General features: G+C 27.6%; 1 protein-coding gene across 3 annotated transcripts in view; it reads right to left on the bottom strand.

Annotated features, from left to right (window-relative positions):
* Window positions 1–17,759, bottom strand: part of LOC107448158 (ninjurin-2) — a 42,822-nt gene extending 25,063 nt beyond the window's left edge. The window contains exons 1-2 of one of the 3 annotated variants that reach the window (XM_071183857.2): window positions 17,406–17,759; window positions 16,748–16,866 (exon numbers count right to left, since the gene is read on the bottom strand). In XM_071183857.2, the coding sequence (XP_071039958.1) occupies window positions 16,748–16,866; window positions 17,406–17,430 (144 nt within the window). In that variant the 5' untranslated portion in view covers window positions 17,431–17,759. Of the gene's footprint in view, window positions 1–16,747; window positions 16,988–17,405 lie in introns of those variants that run through there. The other 2 variants (XM_071183855.2, XM_071183856.2) reach the window with 2 other exon arrangements.
* Window positions 17,760–27,140: the final 9,381 nt, after the last annotated feature.

Genomic DNA, 27,140 nt, shown 5'->3' with positions numbered 1-27,140 from the left:
AAGTAATATTTAAAAATTTTGTACTCTCTCTAAATTTTAATCATGTTTTTTTTCTAATTCACAATGCGCTTCCGGAAAATGATCAATAAATATGATATCACATGACTGTAGTAAGCTATTAGAATATATGTACTAGGAAATCACTTTTAAGTTCAATTTTCTTCCAACTAAACATTGTAAAGGCTAATCAAAAACGGTTATGTTGCATATCATAGAAATTTAAAAACTTGAACTTTATGTAAAATTAGACTATTCAAAATGGCAAAATAATAGACTTCATATTTTTATACATGTTATTAAACAAAAAAATCTCTTTTTTTCGTTTATTCTTTCTAAACCACTTATAATAGTATATTTATTTTTAATTTGATTCAGATTTCTAAAAACCACTTACATTAGAAATTCGTTCAGATTTCCTCGTTTTAAAATGTATCTTATAATAGCATTAAAAAAGCAAGGTATTTTTTATTTATTCTAAAATTTTCTACTTAAATTGGTTATAAGTTTTGCACCAAGCATCACTTTAATAAAAAAGGCTGACGTTAGATTCTTGACTTTTGTCCTCCAAAACAAACAGTTTCCTAGAAATTATTATTTTTTAAATAATAATGATAATGATTTTTCTATAAAAAACTACAATCTTATCACTTTTTTACTAAAAATCTAAACCTTGATGTTATTGATTGTTAAGATAAAACAAAGTCCTTCACATAACTAAGTTAACTCTAAGCCTAAGTCATATCCATGCTGAGCTACGAACTAAATTTTCGACTCATTGATTGGAAATATTCTGAACAATAACTGTGAAATTAATATGTTCAGGTAAACAAAACACTTTTAACATTAAAAAAGTTTTAAAATTAGGTAACTTCACATATGGTACATCACTAATTTGCCTGTGAAAACTAAAAAAAGGCTTTATCTGTTATATGTTTTCGTAAAATGTGACAAACCCAACATTATGAACTCAACGTTTGGCAAATTTGTATATGGATGATTCTTTGGAAACGTGACAATTCGGAGAAAAAAAATTCTTCAAATTCAAAAAGTTTTCAAAATAATCTTTTTTTTTTGTATATTTATTTAGTTACATTTATTTTTACATTTAGTTACACTTACATACAGTAGTGTAGTTTATCGACATTTACTCAAGAAAAAAAAATAGAAATTCACCAAATGTTGAATGCCAGGAAAATGACATAGCTTAGAAAATAGCTTAGAAGTTAAGAAAACAGTCATTTTAAGCTAATGGTAAGTAACTCAACATAAGAAACTCAAAAAGACAAATTTGAAAAGTTAATTTTAACTTTAGGTAAATAAATTCCAAAAATAATTATTGCGAACAATTTGAACATACCGCTTCTTCTCGGCTTCTCGTTTTTTTTTTTCTTAGTTTACTTTTCCTTGAATGTTTTTAGGCCGCATGTTTTAAAATAACCCAGTAAAATTAATTTTATAATAATTTACAACGGAATTTTTTTATTATATTATTTAAATTTAAAATAATTCACATAATTTTATTTTACAAATTTATTACATTCCTTAATTTATACACTCATGTAGAGTTTAAAGACTATGAAAGAATTAGATTGTACAGTGATATTCTTATTCTTTATATTTTAACTATCTGTGTTTTGAAAAAAAATAACCTAAAGCTTTTGCATTAGATGAACCGTGAATTGTTTAAATTAATTCCTTTACTAACTGTAGAAAGAATCAAAAATGTTTTTGATGTTGATATGTACAGAATAAAATTGTGTATAATAATCAATTATTAAATAAATAAATAACTTTTATTACATACAAGCATATTGCAATCTTACATGAACTGGGTATTAGGTTGATATTTGCTTTCCCTCTTAGCATTATACTGTTTAAAAAGTTTTCTAGTAACTGGCATTCATAAGCCAAGAAAATGACAGCCAGGATAATGACAATTTGAAATTTTACAGCATTTAACTTTACTTTAATTTAACATTTTGGCCTAAGACATTTACTTTCCGCAGAAAACAACAGGATTTCTCGATATAACTCAGGTAAATCTATGTAGCTTACGTTATTGATGATTTCAAGAAGACAGGAAAATGATAACATAAAAACCTACTCACCTTGAAAAAAATTTTTTAATAGGTTTTGAACCTGAAAGTTGGTACTTTATTCATGCAATAAGAAATGTTCAGATAGAATGGTATTCTAATCAATCTATTTTGGTTATAAATTACTGAAAGAAAGTGGCCAGGAAAATGACTGATTTTCAAGTGACAAACAAATTATTGACAGAAAAAAAAATTTCAGCGAAGTTTTTGGAAGTAATACATGTATTCTGGAAATGCTTACAACAGTTGAGATAAAAAAAATAGACATTGAAAAATTTAAGGAAAGTTTTGAAGCAAGTTAATATTGGAAATATTGTTTGTGACATGGCAGGAAAATGACATGTTGAAATTAAATTAAATTTTATTAATATACAAAACAGTCAATGTTAATGCAAAGCTATTTTAAAATGCTAACAACAATGCTATTTATTAATTTTTCTTAAAAAAGTTCTTTTATTGGTATAGTATAAATCATTTAACTTTATGGAGCTGATCTTGGAGCAAAAGACTGTCAGTTGTCGTATTTCGTGAGAATCATCCATATATCTTAAGAAAAAAAATAATAAATACAATAAAGTCAAGCAGTTTTAATAATTTTTGGCAAAATAACTCTTGATGCCATTTACACTTACTGCAATTTACTAATTAAAAAATATTTTTAAGATTTCAAGTTTCTACCAGTTTAAACAACTTGTCTTTTTTAAATGAGTTATAATTAATTAATGTCAGCAAATATTACAGTCCTAATGGCTGAATTTATTAGTCGAGTAAAAATTTAACAATCATGTTATAAAGTAGCGAACATCATATAAAATAATTAAATTGCTATATTTTGGACTTGAATTGATCTATTGATAATCAATCAATCTGTGTTACTAAAAAATGAATAAGAATTGCATTATTAAACAACAACATTGACCGTCCTTTTATTTGGTATTGAGCTTTGTTTATCCGAAAACTTGTTTCCATAGAGATGAAAATATATTTTAAAACGTAACAAAAACACATTCCGATTTAAAAGTATAGATCAAGCGAATTGGGTTTCATTCAAGAAAGTGAGGCATCAATTAATTTTGCAAAAAAATTAATATGACAATTAACAAATTAGGAAAATAAAGCGACTTAAAGAATTTAAGCCGCCTTAAGTTAAGTTCTCGCTAAATCTTTGAGTTTAATGCAACTAAACATATTAAACTGCTAAGAAAAAAACAGTAACCCAGCAGAAGAATTATTTATGTCTTCAACAATAAGATGTTTTGTGGACAAATGTTCTGTGGGCATCGTAAAAAGTAAGCAAGCAGCTCCTCCTAGCTAAATTATTGCTATTATCGAAAGTTTCCTTTGCAACAGTTTTCGGAAATCCAAATATTATTTTGTTCTTAGCAGTTATTTTCAACTTGATATGTTTAATTTCATTAAACGCTGATGCAAGCGTGAGCTTTAAGCTTAATTTTTTTGAAAAAATTGTTTTATTTTCTTAAAAAAATAGCAATTATTTAATTAGTGAGAATCATTTGTTTATTTTGAATTACATTTTGCAAATTAAAAGTGCAGTAAATTAGCCTTATTAAATTAAACAGCAAATTATGTGTAAATCAGTTGGAGTAAAAATTATCAATATCATTCGAAATTTTGAATGAGAATTAATAAGTCTTAAGATTTTTAGAGAACATTAAAGTGTCTTAAATATAGTTTTCGTAAGATTGGAGCGACATAAATAGCTCTGCATCACACTGATAAAAAAGTATGTCAAAAAATACTAGAATATGGTAAAGTTAAACGTGTCTCTGGCTCTATAGATCCTATAGAGCCGGAAAGCTAGGAAATTTTTACCAATGCGCTTTGGGTAATAATTTTGATGAAATTAACAATAAAATATAAGTTTATAACATGTGATAAAATTTTGTAACCTTTTCATGATACCTTAGACTTAGACATAGAGGTTGAACAGCTCCAAAAAGCAAGACACATCGACCAGAGGTCTATTGTACCCATACCCTAAATCATGATTAGCGAAATAGCTTAGAATTAGCCAAATGAATGGTTTAGTTATCGTGCTTTTTGGTTTTACTTACCAGAATTATAATTTCTTTTTTTCACCAGAAATGTCATGGCCATACCGTACTTTACCAAGTTTTTCTTTTTCCATGCAAACATTAGTTTTTTTTTTTTTTTTTCTTCTTTTTTTTAGGCGACGTGCGTTACAGTTTCTAGTACGTTCTGTCTTAAGGAGCTACGGCTCCCAAACGTATCAATTCGAAAAAGCACTTAATGAGCACTTAATTTTCCCATGACTCCAATTTTTCCTCACAGTTTTAATTACTTTGACAACACGACTGAAATGCCTGGTGCTAGGACCATGCTAACTCGAATTTATTTTCTGAAAATAATTTAATGTATTTTTTACTGCAGTCAATATAGCTGTTTCTTCAAAAACCTGACCCAAAGGTAACATCAGTTCTCTGGTAAATAGTTTAAAAAGAACTAATCAAACCATTGGACTGTTTTTTTTCTTTTAAAATTCATTTGGCCCACCATCAATTTATGAATCTTGACAAAAAGGCTATTCTCACTGAATGTGAAAAATTCGCCTACTAATTAGAACCTAATTGGTAAATTGTGCATATTCTCCTGTAAATAATTAGCTAATCAGATTTTCATTGGTATGCAATTTTCTTGTATTAAGTGAAAATATCTCCTTAGATTGTTATTTACTTGATTAAATTTATAGTTGCCTCATTTTAGAGCTTCAAAAGAGTGTCACTAGGCCTACCACAAGTCAGTATATTTTTTTCATAGTTTTTATTTCAAAAGTAAGAGCATCAACATTTTATTATTGTTGTCGTTGGCCATTAAGGCATGGGGTGCGATTGTTCTTGTTTTCTAGCGGCACCATCTATGGCCAAGAATTCAACTTCAGCCACTCCCGTTTATAGGGCGTACCCATTTATATATCCATTCATTCATCCACAGATCATAACTTTGATCTGAACCAGAGTACGATCAATTCCAATTCAGTACTGCCAGAGGAATATTTTGATAAGGGAACATGTAACCTGGCAGATTTAACGGGCACCAGTCACCATTTACTACACATGGAGTCTTCTGCCGGCTGGATACGCGAACGTGAGTCCAGCGCCCTTCCTACCAGGTTATCCCGGCCCGGTCAATATATTAGCATATGTTTATCAAAAAATAATTTCAATAAAATTATAAGCCCTAAAAGTATTAAGAATAGTATTTTTTTTTTTCAACAATACCACAAAAGATATTCTAAAACTAATTTATTAACAAGTTAACAAAGATTTTTTTTTTACAATTTAACATGTGCGCATTGTTACTGCCCTATAGAACTAATCGCTCTACCCAGAATCTCCAACATCATTTTCAAGGAAACTCATACAGAAGAAAAAAATACTTACGTTATTTTTAATCGATCCCTTAGCTGCACAAATTGATTACTTCCTATTTCTTATAAATCCAAAATTTAAACGTTAAAGCACTCGGGTTAGTTTTAGTTTTTTACATTTATAAAAAATTTACGAAAATATATGGTGTTAATGACAAAATGTAGTGAATGTAATAAGAGTAACAAAAAAAAAAAACTTCAACATGCGAACGTTTATAAAATTAAGGTAATAAATTGCTAATATATCTGTCAAAAATATATAACAATTGCATTATAACGTCTTGGAATACTGTTATTTAAAACACGATGCTGACAATTATACGAATGCTGTAATAAATTTGTAATATATATTATATTATATTATAGGAATAAGAATATTATATTATATTATATTATATTATATTATAGGAATAAGAATATTATATTATATTATATTATATTATATTATATTATATTATATTATATTATATTATATTATATTATATTATATTATATTATATTATATTATATTACAGGAACATTATATTATTTATATTATAGGAATAAGATAAATTAGATAATAAGAGACGAAATAAAATAATTTTTGCATTTTCTTTACAGATATTATTAACATTTTTTAAAACTTAGATTTTGATCTAGAGACACAGGAAACAATTTTATTGTTTCTCGATGTGAGCTGGTAGAATAAATTTCCTGTGTTTCATTCATAGTTACTTAAAATATAACTTCAAAGCTCTCTTCCTGTACAATCCCCATCTCCCTCCAGAGGCAAATATTAATAACCATTAGCGCTTACATGCAACGAAACTTGAATTTCCGCTGACAGTATATGAAAAAAGATTATATTATCTTGAAATTTAAGAGATTAGATATCCTTAATAAAAGATTAGATTATCTTGAAATTTAAGAGATTAGATATCCTTAATAAAATAAAAATGAATGACGGAAGATAAAATTTTGAATACAAAATATGAGACACACTAATAATTTTTTTAAGAAAAAAAAATGGTTAAAAATTTGAGGTATTATAATAATGGATTTACAAATCTAAAACTCCTACTTAGTTGTATCAGTTTTTATCATATGTTGCAATGTATAAATGAAGTAACTAAAACTGAAGCAAATCTAAAACTCCTACTTAGTTGTATCAGTTTTTATCATATGTTGCATTGTAAAAATGAAGTAACTAAAACTGAAGCAAATCTAAAACTCCTACTTAGTTGTATCAGTTTTTATCAAATGTTGCAATGTATAAATGAAGTAACTAAAACTGAAGCAAATCTAAAACTCCTACTTAGTTGTATCAGTTTTTATCATATGTTGCATTGTATAAATGAAGTAACTAAAACTGAAGCAAATCTAAAACTCCTACTTAGTAGTATCAGTTTTTATCATATGTTGCATTGTATAAATGAAGTAACTAAAACTGAAGCAAATCTAAAACTCCTACTTAGTTGTATCAGTTTTTATCATATGTTGCATTGTAAAAATGAAGCAACTAAAATAACTGCATTTAAATCTTTTTTTCTGCATGTCCACATGCAGAAAAATACTTCTATTTGCTGTTCCTTCAATTTAAAAAAGTTAATCTTCCCGGAGGTTTTTAATTAAAACCAATTTACATATTGAGATAAAAAGCGAAAACTAATCTCTAAAAGTACTCCTCAATATTTCTGACAAACAGAGAACATTTTCATACAACATTTTTCATTTAAATTCATTAAAAGTGAAACAAGAAAGAGATTAATTATTTGTCAGATTTTTATTTGATTTAAGAAATTTAATTTATTATGAGTGAAATTTAGAGAAGTAGTTTGACTGTATATTTTAATTTTGCCCCTTGTTAAAAATTGGACACCTGTGACTAAGCGTCACAGGTGTCCAATTTTTAACAAGGGGCAAAATGTATAGTAAACTGTTATGTATAGTAAACTCATTACAAAAAAGGGTTACTCAAAATTGAAAAAAAGGTGTCAGAAAAGATCAGAAACAAATGTAGTTGAATTTGAAAACTCCAAGTACTTATCATTTAGTTTGGTAATTTGTTTTTTGATGAAAATTTTGTCAAATTGTTATGAAATTGAAGAAGCTAGTGATGGTCTCTTTAAGTTTGAAAAACGATTGCAAACATGCCATTTAAAATTATTACACTCATACGCTGGCTAAAGTGAAAATGTGTCTTCCTTTATAATAATTTTATTTATTTTTTCAAAAAAAGAAATACCCTTATAGTGGCATTTAAAAAATTTAAATTAAAAGTTTAAAATTTTTTATTTTGCTATGTTTAATTACTTAACACTTCTGTCCTCCTCTATAGCTGTTCTTAAGTTTGTGCAAAACTCTTTGCAAAAAATTTCCAAAATATCCTTAACTCCTTATTATAAAAGAATATATTTCGAATTTAAATTAAAACTTATTTATATCAAAATAAGTACATTTTATATTTTTTTAACCATCCACTTCTAAACTTTAAAGCAAAAAATTTCAAGTGGATATTGTATTTTTTTTCATAGCGTTTTCGTTGAGCTGTGAAAACTTTCATAAGAGAGCAAGAAATTCAAACGTCTGTTAAACGTTTTCAATAACTCATTTGTCCTTGACGAAAGCATGTTCGCAGGTGGCTCAAAAAATGATTAAAAAATTAAGCCATTGAATCAACTTTGTTCTGGCGGCTTCAAGGACAAGAAATATAAAAACTAGAAAAGGAAGCTGATACTATGAGAAAAGCAAATTAATAGGTGAAAGCTTTAATTAATAGCTTTAGAAAATTAATCTAAGGACTTCTCGTTGTCTGGATTCATTACATTCTTCGAATTTAGAAAACGATGAGTTTGTTTAGAAGAAAAAAATAATCCTCAATAGAAACATGATGAAATATTTGTATTTATTTTATAGAATGGATATTGAAAGATGCTTTCCAACCGTATCCATGGCCATTACCATTGACAAAAATTTAATAGTTCTTGAATTGTGGTCAATTCATAATGTGAAAAGAATAGCGTAAAAATATTTATTTTGAGAAAAAAATTATTCGAATACGGACTGCTATTATTAAATAATTATAAGTACATAGAATTTTTCAAAAATGCAGCATTTTAAACAATAAAAATTACTGCTTCCGTCTATTTCAAATTGAAATCACCGAGTATACAGGTTTAACATAAATGAAAACCGGATTTTAACTATTTGTATTTTCAAAACTATTTCACCTTGAAAGAAATTTAAAAATGAAATTATTTATGTTTGTTTTTTAAATACTATAAGACCGTATTACTACACGTAATCAAATTCGTTACACACAATTTGTATTTCCACAATATCTGTGTTTCTAAACAAACACACCGATTAAAAAATTTGTAATATTTCCAATATCAATTACTCTGAAAAAGTGTCTGGGACGTACAGGTAGAAAATGATTTTTTCTTTATCAAATGGCCACCAAGATCCCAGACCTTACGCCATTTTCTTTAACATAGACTGTTAACGAACACTATAAAAACTTAAGGAATGCATTTGTTTAGCAATTAGGTACTCTAGACAATGTTTTTTTTTTATCTATTTAACTCAAATGCAAATTAATTTACCTCAAAAAAGTCTTCCGTAAATGAAAGATTTTCCTCATTGTTTGATCTTTTCGAGTTAAGGTTCGAAATTACAGTACTGCGAATTACAGTGGTGCTGCTAATCCAATTTTAATATGCTGCTATTCTCCCACATTTCCGAAAAATAAATAAATAAAAAACTCTAGAGAGTTACGCTAGGAAAGATGTATATAACTTCAAGCGGGCTTTAAGAACCTGCGGTTTAATTAATACGGGTGCATAGTTCTAAATAAAATAATTGATATATGTGTATAGTTTAGAATGAAGGTTAATATTTTCAATTTTGCTTTACTTAACTAACATTTATGTGAATTGTTTTTCATGTAATTTACTATATTATTAAAAAACCTTGAATGTTTTGTTTCGAAATTATTTTTAATTACTAAGCCGAGGAAGCCAGAGCAAAAAGAAAGTAGTTTCGATTTTCAAAATAACTTGTGATAGTGAGCTAATCGATGTTTTATTCATTCATTCATTTAATTAAAAAGAAAAAAGTCTGAGCGAGAGAACGCATTGTCTCCATAAGTGAAACTAAGTTCAAACTTTTTTTGAAACTGAATTGGTAGTCGAATTAGAACGCGAATAATACATAACTATTATTTTTTTTCTAAAATTTCCGTACGTTTTTTTAATTATTTATTTATTTATTTTTTCATCAAATTTGGTATAAATTTTTAATGAAAATATTTCAGCCAACAAAATTAATTTTTATAGTGCTGCCATCTACATACTTCAGATATAAATTTAAACTCCACTCAATAACTATTCATTATAATTAACTGAAAAGATTATGATAAAACAATAAAATGCTAACCATAGATGTTTTTGTTCTAGTTAAAAATGTATTTCAATAGCAATAAGGTTATATGATATGCTGTTTTAAAAAGAGCTAAAAAGTGTTTATTTTTGCTTACACGTTAAATAATCTTACATAATTTTGTTAAACATTAACGAAAATACTTACACAAAGCGTATTCATTGCATAAAACCAGTATTTTTCTGTCTTTAAAAATAATTTTTGATACTAAATTCTTGGGACTGTGATTTCTCAAGAAATAAATATGTTTTAAGCTTAAATGTAAAAAAAATAATCAGTATAAATCAGTCAACTTAAAGCATGTTTCATTTGTGTATGCTAGTAATTTTTGTAACATTATTTTGCAAGCTAATAAAATTTTCCGAAATTATTCGTTCCATAATATATATCCCTACTCAATGTATAGAGACACACGGAATCATTTAATAATCCAGATAATTTTAAATAGCATGCGGTTTATATTAAAATGAAATGCCTGAAAGATTTTTATGCAATTTTTTAAATTTAATTTTTGCTGTGTTTTTGCCATTCTAACAATATATTTCACTCGTGGTTTAATTTTTTGTGGAACTTATACTATTCTAATGAAATATCTCATATATCTTTGTGTAATTCTTTTTTTCTGTAACTCTTAAATAAAGAGAGAGAGAGAAACTATCAAGCACTAAATTAAATATTTTTATAACAAATTACTGAAAATTTTTACTGATTGAAATTATAATAATAAACTTTCTTTTTTTCAATAATCTAGACTAAGCTGATCACTAACAAGGATTCGTTTTTCAATTGGATTTTCGATCAGCATAATTAAGAATGTCTCTATTAATATTGATAAAAAAATCCATCATTAATCCATCATAAATCCATCACAATCTTTATTGTTGTTCGACTTAACTATTTCGACTAAAATCAATATTTTATTTGAAAGCAACATTGACCTATTAACAGAAATAAATAATCGATCCACGATATTTTTTGTCCAATATTAATTTATCAGATGGAGCAAAGAAAGAGAACAGGAAAAAGCGCATGTGATTGGTTAAGTTAGTGGCCAATCAATACGTTATTGTGTATTCTGTCACCTTCAGTATCATTTAACTGTTTATCAAGAAACGAATCACTTGTTGGATTGCAAGGAATTTTTATGTTAACCATTCAATCCATATTCCTTTTTACCCTGGTTGTTAAACTGATCTTACCAAGTGAAATTTACCAAAATATTATTCCTTGAAAAGTTGTTTAAGATTATGTATTAACTTACTAAACAACTTAATTAGTATTATTACATATTATTTTTATTATTGACTTATAATTATTACTATTAACTTATAATTATTTTTATTATTAACTTACAAGTTAATAATTATTATTATTAACTTATAATTATTATTGCGTATTTTTACGTTATTGTGTATTCTGTCACCTTCAGTATCACTTAACTGCTCATCAAGAAGCGAATCACTTGTTGGATGAATTGCAAAGAATTTTTATGTTAACCATTCAATCCATATTCCTTTTTACTCTGGTTGTTAAGCTGATCTTACCTAGTGAAATTTACGAAAATATTATTCCTTGAAAAGTTGTTTAAGATTATGTATTAACTTACCAAAACAACTTAATTAGTATTATTACATATTATTATTTTTATTATTAACTTATAATTATTAATCTTGAAAATTTATTGAAAAAATACTGTATGAGCTATAAACCTGCATAAAACCTGTACCTATGCCTTAAAGAAAAGAAAATTAATACATAAGGAATGTTCATGTCATATGTGAATTAAAATATAAATCTACAATATAAAATTACAATATAACTACACAGTTAAAAGTCCCGGATCAAATTACTGTAAAATATACTGGTACTCAGAGTGACTTTTTTTTTTTACGGTAGCAACGGTACTTTTTTCAGCTAAGTACGTAACGAACAAAGCAACGGTGCTTTTTTTAATATCGGTCGGTTTCGATTCTTTCATTCTATAATAATTGCAGCTCTGTAAAATTTTCGGAATCAAATTACGGTAAAAAGTAACGGCTTTCAGGATGCCGGTACTTTTTACAGTTACATCCATTCTTATCAAAACATGAACAAAGATCTGATATAGTGCAATTTTTACAGTAACAACTACCGCAAAGTTGCTGAATTACTCTAATTATATAGATATTACTGTAAAAATTATGGTACAATATTTTATGGTAAAATGGAATTTAAGGACCCTAAGTACTGGTACCATATACTATGAAAATTACGGTATAATATTTTATGGTAAAAATGGATTTTATGTTAGAATGGAATTTAATTCAGAATCTTTTACAGTGTATTTTCCAACAAGAATCCGTTTTCCATCAGATTCTTCTAATTTCGAATTGATTATCATAATTAAAAAGATTTGCTTTATCGATATTTTTAATTTTTATTTATAAATTATTATATTAATTTATAAATCAAAACATTATTTAATTTGAGTTAAAAGTAATATTTAATTAAAACAAGTACATTCAGTTTCAGGCTAATGAAAAAACAGCATTGACCTATTTACGAAAATAAACAATCGACCCACCACATTTTATGCCAATGTTAATTTACTAGATGGATCGAACAAAGCAAAAATGAAATAACACATGCAATTGGTTAGGTTAGTGGCCAATCAATACTACATGTAATTGCGTGTTCTGTCGCCTTTACAATCACTTAGATAATTGCTTAGTAGAAAACGAATCACTTGTTGCAAATATATGCATCCCTAGGGATTTTCAACAAATCATTAAATCTATTCTGATGTTCCTTTTTCCCAGGTGATTAAACTGAACTAACCTTGGTGAACTTCATGAAACGTTCTATTAAGATTATCGATTGGAAATTATTTAAGATTATCGATTGGAACTTTCTTAGAAAGCTTCTCACGCAGTATTATTCGATATGAAAAAGGCGTATTAACAACGAAATTATATTTAACTTTGAAAAAATAATTAAAATTTTATGTGTGCATTTTTTAGTTTTCTTACAAATTGCTGACAAATTGTTCAGTTTTAATATAGTTTAGTCAAATAACTCATTTTTTTTAATTCAAAATAAATGTAATTTTTTGTAACACAAATTAATCACTTAAATAATTGTGGAAATATATTTTTCCACTGCACTGGCTGCAGTGTTATTTTTTTAAGTTTTAATTTTTCTTTAAATTTTATATTCATTTTAAGTTTATCCAAGTAACAGTTATGTTACAGTAATATTTACTTGATGCAGTAGTAAAACAAGTGTGATGCTCGTAGTAACAAAGATAATGCTGTAACATGCTTAAGAGAAAGCATTAAAAGCAAGTTCTTTAAACTTTTTACCAATTCCGGCTCATTTGAAAATATTTTCATGGACACTGATCTTTGATTTGATCCTAAATAGTTAAAAGTTTGAAAGTTGCACCCCAAACACCGTTCTTTATGATAAATTAAATAAATTTAATTTGCATAAAAAAAAAACGAAGCATATAATTGAAAATTAAAAAAAAAATAGATCACTCTTTTTGCTTTACAGTTGAAATGGAAGAAAAGTCGATCGTTAAAAACACGATGTCCTAAAATTCTAGGAAATTTTCAACCTACATTTTTTTCAAACAAAACAAAAAATTTTCCATCAGTATATTTTTAAGTTTATTAAGTTGCTTCATAGCATTTAGTATCAATATATAAAATGTATATGAATGTATTTACATTCATACATTGAGAAAAAAAAATGTCATCAAAATTATCAGAATATGATAAAAATTACCGTGTTTCTGGATCTATGGAAACACTAAAAAGCTTGGTAATTTTTATGCAAGAGCTTTGATAATGATTTTGATGGAATTATTAATAAAGTATGGTTTTATATGTGATAAAATTTAGACTAAATTTTGCTAAACTTAGACATACTAAATTTTTAATATGTGATAAAATTTAGTAAGTATGGTTATATTTGATAATTTCTTCATGATATTTTTGAGGAACATGGTATAAAAATCAATTTACTCGGTTAAATTTACTTTTGAATTTTGTATATTTTACTAAATGTTTGGTAATAAGAACTACAATTTGTAAAACCAGACTTTCCGTTAAACCGTTACTATAAGAACGAAAAAGTTACTAAATGAAGGGTGTAAAATACCGTATATTTTGGCTTTATTAACCATAATTGTGATTTTTTACAGTACGATAATCTTAATAGAATTTTTTTCTCCTAGCGTAGACCAATCGTATTTACATTCTCCTTAGATATTTCTTAGTATCTAACTAATGTATCTAACTTTTCTAGTAATCACTTTAACTTTCGCCATTTTAGTGGCACTACACAAGGACAGATAGAACAGAGATATAAATTACACCCCTGCCCGATGTGGAATTTTAACCTCGGATCTTTCTGGTATGTGGCCTACTCCTTAACCACCATACAGCGTTCGGCTCAATTCGTCACTTAATTTTAGAGTATCTAATCTTTATTTTAGTTTCGTCACTCTAGTTAACTATCTCTCACAATGCACAACGATTAGATTTCGAGTCGAGGAAACTTTTTCGTCATATTGTGAGTTCATGTTTCATCACAAATCACGTGATTTCATGACGAAATGATTCTCAAAATTAACGAAACATTGTTTGTGATTGTCGAACCGTTAAAAGTGAGAGTTTTATTTCTTAGAGTAAAGTTATTATTTTTCATACTATACACAATTAGAGATAAACATAACAAAAAATCACCTAATACAAGTACGTAAAACACTTAAGAGTACCAAAACATGCAGATTACTATACAACACACGCCATTTGATTTTACATTTTGAAAAAATTTCAAAATATTAGCTATGATTTCATTATTTTGATTGGGCCACTAGCTCAATTATAACAACTCAGTCTGACTAAGCAATCAGTTATATAATATGTCCATGAATTAAAAATTCCCAATTAAAAATCCAAATACACCAGCATTGTTAATGTGGTTAAATACCACCGATTTAGCACAGTTTTAAATATTATTAGCAATAACTAAAACACTAATAACCTTCGCATGATATCCATTAATTCTTTACCTTTAAAAATTGGAAGAAAAGTTCAAAATTTGTGTGTACATGAATTTTGTTTAAACGTGAATCAAAACAGTGACATTTAAACTTCATAAAGTACACTAAAAAGTCATTAGATAACAATATTAGCATGATTTAAATCATTTGATTTTCTGATTTTCATAGATTTAAAACACCTGATTTTTTTAAACCATTGATTTGAATTAGAAATAATTTTTATCCAGATTGATTTATAAAATTTTCCTCTTTAACCATAAGTTTGTGTTATTTTTTAATTACTGATTTACTGATATTGAAGGAATATCCAGAAAGAAAGGAGAGGAGAATGTGTATAAATTATTATTTGATGTCCGAAATGGTCTGATAAATAAAAACAAAAGGATAATAATTTGTGAATTTGAGCTATTTTCTACTAGATGCATCAAATTAATTCGATGTTTTTTATTAAACATATTTTAGTTATGCATATAAAGTTTTATGTTTATTTAAATTCAATACCCTTAAAACTTATTATATATGCAGTTTGTGTACATAAATAATGAAGGAAGACTTGATTTTTCATAATTTTTTTTTCAAGATTAATTTAGAATAATTGTTTGTTCTTTCGATCCTTGATCTAAATTTTAATTCCATTTGATATTTAACTGAGAAATTGGATTTCCTATTTACAAATTTATGGGGATTTTCATCTTGAATAAGCAGATCTGTGATTTAATTTATTCACTGATTGGTACGGTTTCAGTGATTCAGTACCGGAATTTAATTAGTGAGTGAGTTTAACCATTTTTGTTAGAAATATAAAAAGGTGTAGTTAAAATATTGTTGTTACATGATATTTAGCACTTTTAATACATTTTTCAGAGCTTTAATAAGTAAATGAGAAAAAAATTGGATTTAAATATAAAAAAATCCAATAAGAATTAAAAAAAACTTTTTTTTTAATTGTTTATTTTATTATTTATTTATTTTTTGTCAGTTTAACGAAAGTTTAAAATTCAGATTTTGAGCAATTTACTTTATGTCCCAGACTTCTACAGGTCAGTTTCATAATTTTCAAATGAAACATCAACTTTTCTAAAAGTAATATTCTTGTTAATTCTATAGCATTTAATATTGAATAAAAAATATTATTTATAGAATATGTCATTTAGGTATAGATAAATGAATATGATTATTTTTTATTTATACACGAGGCAAGAACTCCTGGCAAAACTACCGTACTATTTGGTAATGATGTTTCAATCAAAAAATAAACATAATTCTAGTTAAAAAAAAACTATATTTGGTATTTAAACTATTTATTTGATATTTTTTTCATTCATACGGTAACAGTTTACCGGAAATTCTGCTTTTGAAAACTAGTTCTTATTGCCCACATATTGTAAAGTAAACACGAATACATATAAATACATGCAAATATAATACAATTTTAAAAAGTAAATTTATCCGAATATATGCCCTGCTCTCAGGTATCATGATAAAAGTATCAAATTTTACCTCATTTACTAAATTTTACCACAGATTATAAAACTAAATTTTGTTGTTAATTTTACCAAAATCATTACCAAAGAGCTTTGATAAAAATTATCGAGCTTTTTATGTTCCTACAGAGTCGGAAACACTCTAAATTTTACCATATTCTGGTAGTTTTAACCATATATTTTTTTTTCTCAGTGTATAAAACATTTTACTTTTGCATTATTTTTTATATGAAATTCTAAATCAGGCAATAGATAAAGTCCACTACGTACCTTGGTAAATGAAACTTACCCTTCGAAAATATTTTTTAAAATAATCGGGATCCTCGTCTTCTGGTATCCAAGGTATGGTTCTATCTCCTCTTAACTCAGCCAAGCGTTTTCTTCTCCGAGTCTCAAAGGCTTCTAAATCTGAAATATCATTAACTGCTATGACATCCTGAAACGGACGCTTGCTAACCACAGTGTCCATTAATATTGCATTCATTTTAGGCATTTTGAACCGAATAAAATAAAACTAAAATAACCTGAACAGTTTAAATTAAAAATAAATTAAAATAAATTTTTTGTCTGTTTTAAAAGTTTAAAACATTAGAAAAATAAAACATTACATTACGAACAATTAAATCTGAATATTTTTCAATGGCTTTAACGATCGTAACTTATACTTAATTCCTTGTTCTTATAAACTAAGATATTAATTTTGCTGAAAAAGAATATTCAAATACTTTTGCATCTAATTTAATTTAGCATAATGGGAATAATAAATACTGGTAATAATATTTTAAGCATTATGATTAAAACAGCTTATAAGCTGTTGATTTTAAGCCATAAATTCAACAAATTTGCTTTTAAAAAGATTGTATGCGAACAAATTTCAATGTTTGATCGTCTGAATGCTTAAATTTAACATAATTATAAATAAACAATCACACAAATAAATGCAATACCTTTATACAGGTACAGTTGCTTCATGATTCTATTAATTAATTTGATTTCAGAAAATATAAACTATAAGAAAAAAAACTTTATCTAATTGATTTAAATTTTTAAATGCAAACATTATTATACTTCAAAAGCATTTTTTTTAAATATGAGAAATTATTTTTAAAATCATTAAACTATTTCAAATATTATCTTTAGCTAGATCAAATATTGAATAAAAAGGCTGCAGCTTCGACCCGTACTCGTAGAACAGTAATTTCGAATACATTTTAGAAGTCTGATTTTTTGCTACCAAATCAGATATCTGATTAACTGTGGTTAGGACCGTTCCTAATGCAATCGTAGTTATTAATGGAAAGAATTGAGTTCCGTGAGTATCTAAATTCGCTGAAAGAGAGGGTGGACAGTTGAAGAGGGGGGAGGAGTGTTGCCACCTGTCGATAGCACTGACGCTCCTGAACGAATATCTCCGGTATTGATTGGTCTATTCTCGTTTTTCTGGTGTTGCCAATAATTGATATAAGCTTCTCTGATTTGTTTCCAGTACAGAATTTTCTTAAAAAAATGAGTTTTTTTTTTCGCTAGCCCTATTACACTGTAAAAATTTCCTGATCAAATTACGGTACAAAGTACTGGCACTTTGGGCGCATCATCTGTGAAATCCAACTTACCGTAAAATCCACTTAAAGGTAAAATCCATTTCCCGTATTATACCGTGATTTGTAAAGTAATATTTATTTAATTAGACTGATTAAGTGATTACTACTGTAAAAATTATCAAAATGAATGGTCATTAATTTGGATTTAGCCTAATTTTTGTTATAAAATTCATTGTAATAAAACGCTACTAAGTGCGAAAGTTATTTTTTTCAAAAACGCATGGATAATTTTCTGGATAATCAATTTTGGAAGATGAAATATGGACCGAACAAAAAGTAAGTTTCAAATTCATTTTGAACACAATGACACATACTGACAAATTCTAGGATTGATAAAATAAATAACAGATTTTATTGGGTGACTCAAACAAAATTTAAGTGTGGCGAATTTAAATCTGCATTGAAAATGAATCTATCACACTTAAACAATCTTAACAAAAAAATCTGAAACAAAAAAAATCTGAAACAAATCAATATTTTTTACGTCATATAGATAAAAAAATAAGGATGTTGTAACAGTTTACCATTGTTGTCGGTACATTTTTGTTATTTAGTAAATTACATGGTAGGATCCAGTTTCCCCATATTAATTTTGCTTTAATTTTTTTTTTTTGGTTGCCATCAACATAAAATTAAAAAAGGCCATAAAGGTGCTGTTTTACTGCAAAATATTTCTGTTTACTAAATTTAAAGGTATTTACTGGCAATATTTATTTTCCGTTTTCTAGTATGTTCTACTCACATTTTAATTTCGATTGTTTTTTAAATTAAGGATTAAACGATATAAATTATATGAATAACGTATATATATATATATATATATATATATATATATATATATATATATATATATATATATATATATATATATATATATATATATATATATATATATATATATATATATATATATATATATATATATATATATATATATATATATATATATATATATATATATATATATATATATATATATATATATAAAACAAAGAAAAATTATAGACATATGAAAAAAAGGGGGTGGGAAATAATAAGTAAAAAAAAAAAAAACAACAAACAATATTTTATTTTCATTTCGACATTTCACTTTTTTTTTTTTTTTTTTTTTTAATAAAATATTGTTTGTTGTTTTTTTTTTTTTACTTATTATTTCCCACCCCCTTTTTTTCATATGTCTATAATTTTTCTTTGTTTTATTCTTCATTTTGAACTTTTCTAATGAGTGCTGTTTACTTGCAGCTTAAGCGCAATAAATGTTACTTATTGTTTTCTTAATTTTCTTAGTGTTTTCTTGTATTTATTTTTTTATTATATATATATATATATATATATATATATATATATATATATATATATATATATATATATATATATATATAATATATATATATATATATATATATATATATATATATATATATATATATATATATATATATATATATATATATATAATATATATATATATATATATATATATATATATATATATATATATATATATATATATATATAATATATATATATATATATATATATATATATATATATATATATATATATATATATATATATATATATATATATATATATATATATATATATATATATATATACCGAATATATTTGTAAGAAAAAATTTTAAATTAAGCAGAAAAAGGATTCGATAATGAGTCGATTAAGCAAGATGATTATAAATTATTTCTTATATGTTGGATGGCAAGAATCTGGATGAAAAACAGAACAGCTACGGTGAATAAAATATATGCTAACCTACTAAATAAGTCTCCCTTGTATTAAGGTGATAAAACAACACTTCACATTCTTTTAAAATAAGGATTAATGTTACTCAGTATCACTTATTTATCATGATGATATTGATCGCTGATGATATATTGCTCGCTAAATGATAGTCAAAATTTACAAGCAAATAATTTACTTCGGTACCTATTCCGTTCGAGGGATCGTAAGACACTTATTTCCACAGTATTAAAACTACTCAGTATTGGTGCAATTAAAATCATTTCCTAACATATCAAAATAATAATTTTATCAAACTTACGCCAAAATTTAAAAATTATAAGGGATTTTTAGTAAGGTATTAATAAGACTTTTAGAGCATCACCAGTGGTAAAAAAAAGCTCGTTCAATTCTAATTTAAAATATTAATACACTATCTTACTTCCGTCTATTGGAAAATATGCTGTAGAATTCTATTAAAACTGCAGCAATTATCAACGAATAAATACCTTTTCTTTATTAACTTTGCTTTTTCATACATTTCTTTTTCTTTTTTTTTAAGTAATACGTATTACTAATATTAACTAAACTTGCGGTGTCAATAATAATGTGGCGATTTTTTACAATTCCCCAAAATGAATAAGCATCCTCTCTCCATAAACTTTGCTGCGTTTTAATACATGGCTTATTCTTTTATTTAAATTAATACACATTAACAACATTAATTAAACATCAATTTCGTCAATAATAGTATGACAATTTTTTATGATTCCTCTAAGCGAATAAGTATATTTACTCCATTAATTTTGCTTTTTAGTACCTAGCTATTATTTTTTATTTCAATATATACTTATTACCTAAATTAATCAAGCATCGTTGGCGTCAATATGGCTATTTCTTACGTTTCTTTTAAATGATTTAGTGGCACTTTTCTTATACTTTTGCTTTTCAATGCATGAATAATTTTTTACTTCCTTTCAATTTCCATTGAGTTAAATAGTAATTTGGTGACGTAATCCACACTTACGTACGTTATCGTTGTTCATTAAATTTTAAGGCAACATAGCAATAATAATTAATAAATAAAAGCAATACGGAAATATTAAAATACGTACAATAAACTTTTTTTTCATCAAATAGATCTAGAAACTAGGAAGTGTGTTTAAAATATTGGGGGGGAAATGGAATCGCTTTTAGGTTATAATAATGAATAACTCTGAACCGATTCAGAAATTCCAACTCGTTTTTTGCTTCAAATGCTTCGATTGTTTTTTGATTTTGTTTTTTTTTCATAGATTTTTACGGAGCTTCTGAAGCAAGTGACTTTACATAACACACTTAACATATTTAACATTAAAGTAACACACTTAACATTGAAGTGATATATAGTCCTTCTTATGAGAAAAAACTATATTTTGGAGGAAATAATTTATCCTTTACCTCATCGTGCTTTTCTTTATTATTCTTAAATAACAAATAAAAACAATGATAATAACCATAATAAAATAAATATCTAGTTTATAAATATATAGATATATATAACCGCTTCACGCCAGGATAGCCTGGTTGGTAGGGCATTGGGATGATGTCCAAATGGTCGTGAGTTTGAGCCCAGTCAGTTGCAAACTCCCGGTGTAGTAAATGATGACTGGTACACATTAAATCTTTCAGAATCATGAAGTTCTCCAAATTCCCAGAACAAACCTTTGGGGGTACTGAGTAAGAGATTGATCGTTCTCTGGTTCAGGCCAAAATTACCATTTGTGGATGAAGGAATGGGGTCGCCTTTTAAGACGGGCTGTGACGTGTGTATGGCTGAAGCCTTATTCATGGCCATAGACGGCGCCACTGAAAAACAAACGATGAACCCTCTGGCTTCAATTCGCTTGGATACACCAAGCAGACTTGCTAGTATTTGGCAAGTGACATTAGAAAAAACAACAACATATATCCGCTCCATGTACTATAAAAACGGTTAGAAAAAGATTTAGTTATAGAACGGTTAGTTAAAGATTTTTTTAAAAAAACTTTATTATAAATTTTTTTTTAGAAAACTTTCTTTTTTTCTAAAACATTTATTTTCATTTCCTACATTAAAGCTACTAGTTCCTTTCACATTAGTTACTTTAAAAATAAAAAAAAAGATAAAAATTTTTGTCAAATTTTTCGAAATATGAACTTACCACCACCTGAAAAACGTCCGCAAAGAGCTGTACTCGGAAATGAGAAGAGAAAAAACAAGTTGCTAATTTAGTTCGTTAATAACTTATTTTTGGTAGGAAATATAGCTTTATATAAACTAGAAACAACCTTGCATATATGTTAGATAGATTTGATATACGTTATAGTAGTCACGGTAGTTTTTTACTCCTCCTGATACAAATAAAATAGTACTGTCAACTTTTTTTAAAAAAAAAAGAAATTCTAGATAAGTTTTTCGGCTAAATATTTTCTAGTAAAGGACTGAAAACTGTCATATACAATTATTATTTATGAAACATTTATTTTCAACAACTGGATAAAAGCTACTAGTTTTTTGCTACTAGTTTCTTTTAAAAAAAACTTCAAATTCTTTTATATCATTTTGAAAAATAAGGATTTCGGGGCACAAGAGAAACTACTGCAAAGAACTGTATTTGGAAATCTTAAAAAAAAAATATAATAAGTAAAGAAAGAAAATCTTGCACTCAATTTATTTCCTCTCTAGCTTGTTTTAGGGAGAAATTGAATATTTATTCAAACGAGAAATAGTCCTGTATACATACTGTATCGATATAACATATGCCATGGTGATCACGGATGTCTTACTCCTTCTGAAAACAAAATGTAAATAAAATAGTTTCACTGTCATTTTTTTTTCTAATTTTCAGATAAGGAGCCAGATTATAGATTTTTTTTAAATTTAACTCCGTTAATATATGACTCACATCGTCAATTTATCTGACACGTTTTACTATCCTTTCAAATAATATTTCTTTTTTTTTTAAATTTCAATGAAAAATTATCTGTCTTTTTACAAACTCCAGTCTTTATAAAGATAGGCTTATACGTATTTATACATGTGCCAGGTTTATCAATTTAATCTAGAAAATCAGCTCTATCTATTAAGGTATCATTATCAGCATTTTAACTAGTGATAATTGGCTATTGAACTTAAATGGAAAAAAAATAACAACAAACTCTTCTTTGTCATATAAAGAATTTTTAGAACTTAATAGAAGTCCAAAAACAAAATTTTCGACTATAACATGCAACAAGTATTGGTTTCTATGACAACAATTGTGCAACAAACATAAAATAAAACTGAATAAGGGAAAAAAAGACAAAGCTGCTGACAAAAGATATGGGCTGCGTGGTTATGGTTTCTATGTTTTTCCCCTATTTGTTATGTTTCATTCATATTTCATGCATTTTCTATCCATTATTATCAAATTCTATTTCGTTGCTTAGTCAATGTTTTATTGATCATAAAAAGCATTATGTTAACAAAAGAGAATATGTGTATTAATATAAATATCGATAAAGCCTTCGCGTGACAGTAAATTTATTTTTTATTTTGTGAATTTTAATTTTTAAAACATCGTAATTTTAAAATTAATATTTAACAGTAGTTTAACATTTATCGCGATTTTGGTAAACAGGGAGGGGGGCCATCATTGATATCATTGGTTTTATATGGGGGCTATCATTGGTAGCTCCTTCCAGCTCAATTTTTTTTGCAGTTTATGTCGGCAGGTGCTTTCTAGTGACTGTTTAATATACAATGTAAGAATTTTGAAAATAACATCTTGTTCGTTGATTAATTTTAATTTAAAAATATTTCCCGTTTAAGTGCAAATTTTGAATTTTTCTTCCAATTTTTCACTATACATGAATTAAAGACATCATAAAGACTTTAATTGGGTTTTAATTTTCTCATGACCGACAGAACAGGGCTCGAATCTCAGTCTTGACACTACAATATTTCCTCCTTTCAATTCCACACATGAAGTATTTCCAATGTCCTGCGCTCCCCAATTTGTGACCCAGGCCTATTTGAATACTATACTCTCATTCATGCATAGATAGCAGCACCATATAAATTCTAAACTGATTCCAATGTCCAGTTACATTCTTTTTTCTTATGGTTTTAAAACTGTGCACGTTAAAAATGGATAAAAAAAAACGTATAGCCTTGTATTCATGATTTCCTAAGCATGCTAGTATTAAACGGTTTCAAAACAGTAAAGGTTAATTACGGTTAATCGGTTGAACAGACGGCTGCCTGTTATTTTATCACAATTCTAGAATGCAAATTCTAACATTGTACAAATTTGTCAGAAGTTAAGAAAATTAAATTATATATTAATCTAATTTATCCTTGCTAAATCAAGTTGCACTCATTAAATATTTGGAAATATTAGAAATCCCTTAAAAAAATGGTGCAACCGCAGAATATACATAGGGGAAGAATACTAGCTTCCATAGACAAAATGTAAACCAGTCCTCCAAGGTTTGGAGCGGTTCCTGCGTATAAGGAAAAAACAATATTTAGGGGCATAGAAAAAGTGGTTCTTGATACGGATTTGCACCTCCTTCTCCTCCCAATCACTGCTGGAGTTGAGGAAGAGACAAAATTTCTCGCTTTTTATTCATTGATGGCTTGTTCCGTATTTTTTATACCATAGATTAACAGATACTGTACCATTAATTAAGATACTTCTTTGCGAATACATTTCTGTTATTAAATCTGCTAACACGTTTTGACTTAGTAGGAAATAATAAAATGGCAGGAGGACAACGTACCAAACCATACATGCAGAGTTCTCAGACAACCGATTTACAATTAATGTATCACCTGGCTGTCACTGTGCTTCTTATGCGCATGTGCTAAATCTTAGTACATGTAATACTCTGCTAAATCTGAAAACGTTGTTCACTCTTTAACTTGCTTTTCTGGTAACGCATACCACCCCGAGCAGTCTCCCGCGTTGGTTACGTATTCGAAAAGATGGATTTCTTCTCTTTCTATGTATATTCTTTGGTGCAATTATGCTCTAGCTCCCAAGTCATTCTGGCTCATAATAATTTTAAATGTATTAATATCTTGTATTTAGGTCATGCAATAAGATTGAAAAATAAAAAAGCTACCTGCTTATTCAAAGAAACTTCTGGCCCACTGAAGGTGGCCTTTCATTGGGCAGTTAGCCCCCAATTTTTATTTTTTTAATACTTACTTAACATTTTATAATCGTTATGTCAATGCTCAGGTATGCACAGTAATGAAAGTACTAATTATATAAACTTATACATAACTGTACAAGTTCCATATTGATGCAGAAATCAAGTGTCAAAAATAGGTTTCCCAACATTAGCAACATTCTCCCACGTATAAAAATCCTTGAGCAAGTCTTAATTATATCCTAAAATAGCGTATAGAAACGTCTTCTTACAGAGAAGGCTGCCAATCAAGTAATACACCGTTCTGAGGTAGGATTCAAATATTAATGCATATTTTTGTTCGCTAATTCGGGAAATTTACATAAAATTTCCCTTGCTAAAAATAACATCTTAACTAATATTTAGACAAAATCGGTTTAGTGCGTGGAAAGTCAATCAAAAGGCGCGCAGAAATTATTTCGGAGTCAACAGTAAAAACTTACTATATTGTTGTGACATTGTGTCACATAATTTGATTTTTTCCAACAAAATTGTGACCTAAAAATTAGGCCGACCCCTGACCCCTCTCTTCTGACGCCTTTCTGTCTGTCGTCCTTCACGGCTTTGACCTTCGGCAGCCTTTGATGTAGGCACATGGGAGATGGTCCGATATGGTCGCAGTTAGTTCATAATTGTGGTTTTATTTAAGCTGTTCATCAGTTCACTTCGGTTCTCTCTTAGCCACGATTCTTGATGCGTTTTAGGAAGTTTAACTTCAATTTTCAACCTAATGATATAAATACCGCCCATTTTTTGGAGCAAGTAGCTTTCTATAACTTAACGTCTTCCTGAACACTACGATCCCTTAACAGGGATTTTTCTTTCTTCCACCCCCCCCCGTGGGGGTTTTGCTGTCCAACTGGGATGGCGTCACCTTCACCATGATTTTTTAAAAAGCTGAATATGTACGGATGGCGTGATTACCGATATGTTCGGGATTCATCATAACGACTTTATCACATGTTTATCACAGATCTGTTTACGGAAGTGGCAAGCGTTGTGGATGCCGTATCCCGTGTGGTCGTGTTTTTGGTTTTCCTTTCACTGACAAGATGTCCACCAGTTCAGTCTAGCCTTATGTTGTGATTGTGATCTCTCTGTATCCTGAGTAATCGATGATGTGTTTTACAAAATAAGGAAAATGTTTTGAATCGTGCTGTGTCCCTGCTTCCCATAGATGTTGTGATTATGTTTCGAACCGTGCTGTGTCTCTACTTCCCATTGTGATTCCCCTGTTGTGTGTTTTAGAACATTCATCAGCTAAAAAAATAAAAAGATATGTTTGTTTTGTAACGACAAGAACTCATTTTCTCTGACTCCTCAGAATTGGTCATTTTAAATATTCTCAGCTTGAAGTAAATCTCCGCCTGATTCAGTAACAGGTATGTTGGACTTAATCACCATGATGTATTGATTTTTGCTGTTTTAAATGGTTTTTTTTTATTTTAAGGATTATTGTAGCACAAATTTTTTAAGTACTTTTCCACTATAGTAGTTGTCACGCGCCATGATTATTTTGTTACCTTTGTCTTTGTTTTTTTTTTGTTTTGCACAACCTCTTAACGATAATATTAATTAATTAAATCTAAATTTTCCCAACCTTAATTGGTACAATTGTATATTACTTTGATGCCCTATGTCTATTCTAAAAGAGATTTACTAGATTTTTTTTCCTCATTACAAAGCAACTTCTTTTTCGCAAAATAATTTTTTATGTATATAGCTGGCGCTGAACAGCCAACATAGCTACACTATCAATGTTATAAGCGACTATCAAAGTTCAACTTCGTAGCCTTGTAGTTTTGAATCCAACCCAGAAGACAAGCGGACTCCAGGATCAAGAATTGAGACAAACTAGTCTCCATGGAGGACTTTTTGATGGAACTAACTCGCATTTCCGTTACATGGAGAGAAACACCAGAAAAACCTCTCGTGGTTCGCCAGACGGCTAGGTGCTAGGATATTCTAATCCAAGATCGTGAGGCGGGAGCAGAATTTGTACTAACCTGTTATCGCTAGTATTCTAATCTAGGTAACCTAATTTTAGTCAAACGCTCTATTTCCTGAGTCACTGCTGCTCTTGGGCGTTTTTTTTTTTTTTTTTTTTTTTCAATTATTGCTTTATAACCGTCATTGAAC

The sequence above is a fragment of the Parasteatoda tepidariorum genome, chromosome 10 (genome assembly GCF_982258835.1).
Source record: "Parasteatoda tepidariorum strain Cologne lab strain chromosome 10, Ptep-v5.0, whole genome shotgun sequence".
NCBI classification, from domain to species: Eukaryota; Metazoa; Arthropoda; class Arachnida; order Araneae; family Theridiidae; genus Parasteatoda; species Parasteatoda tepidariorum.
This window is presented reverse-complemented; position numbering and strand designations above follow the sequence as displayed.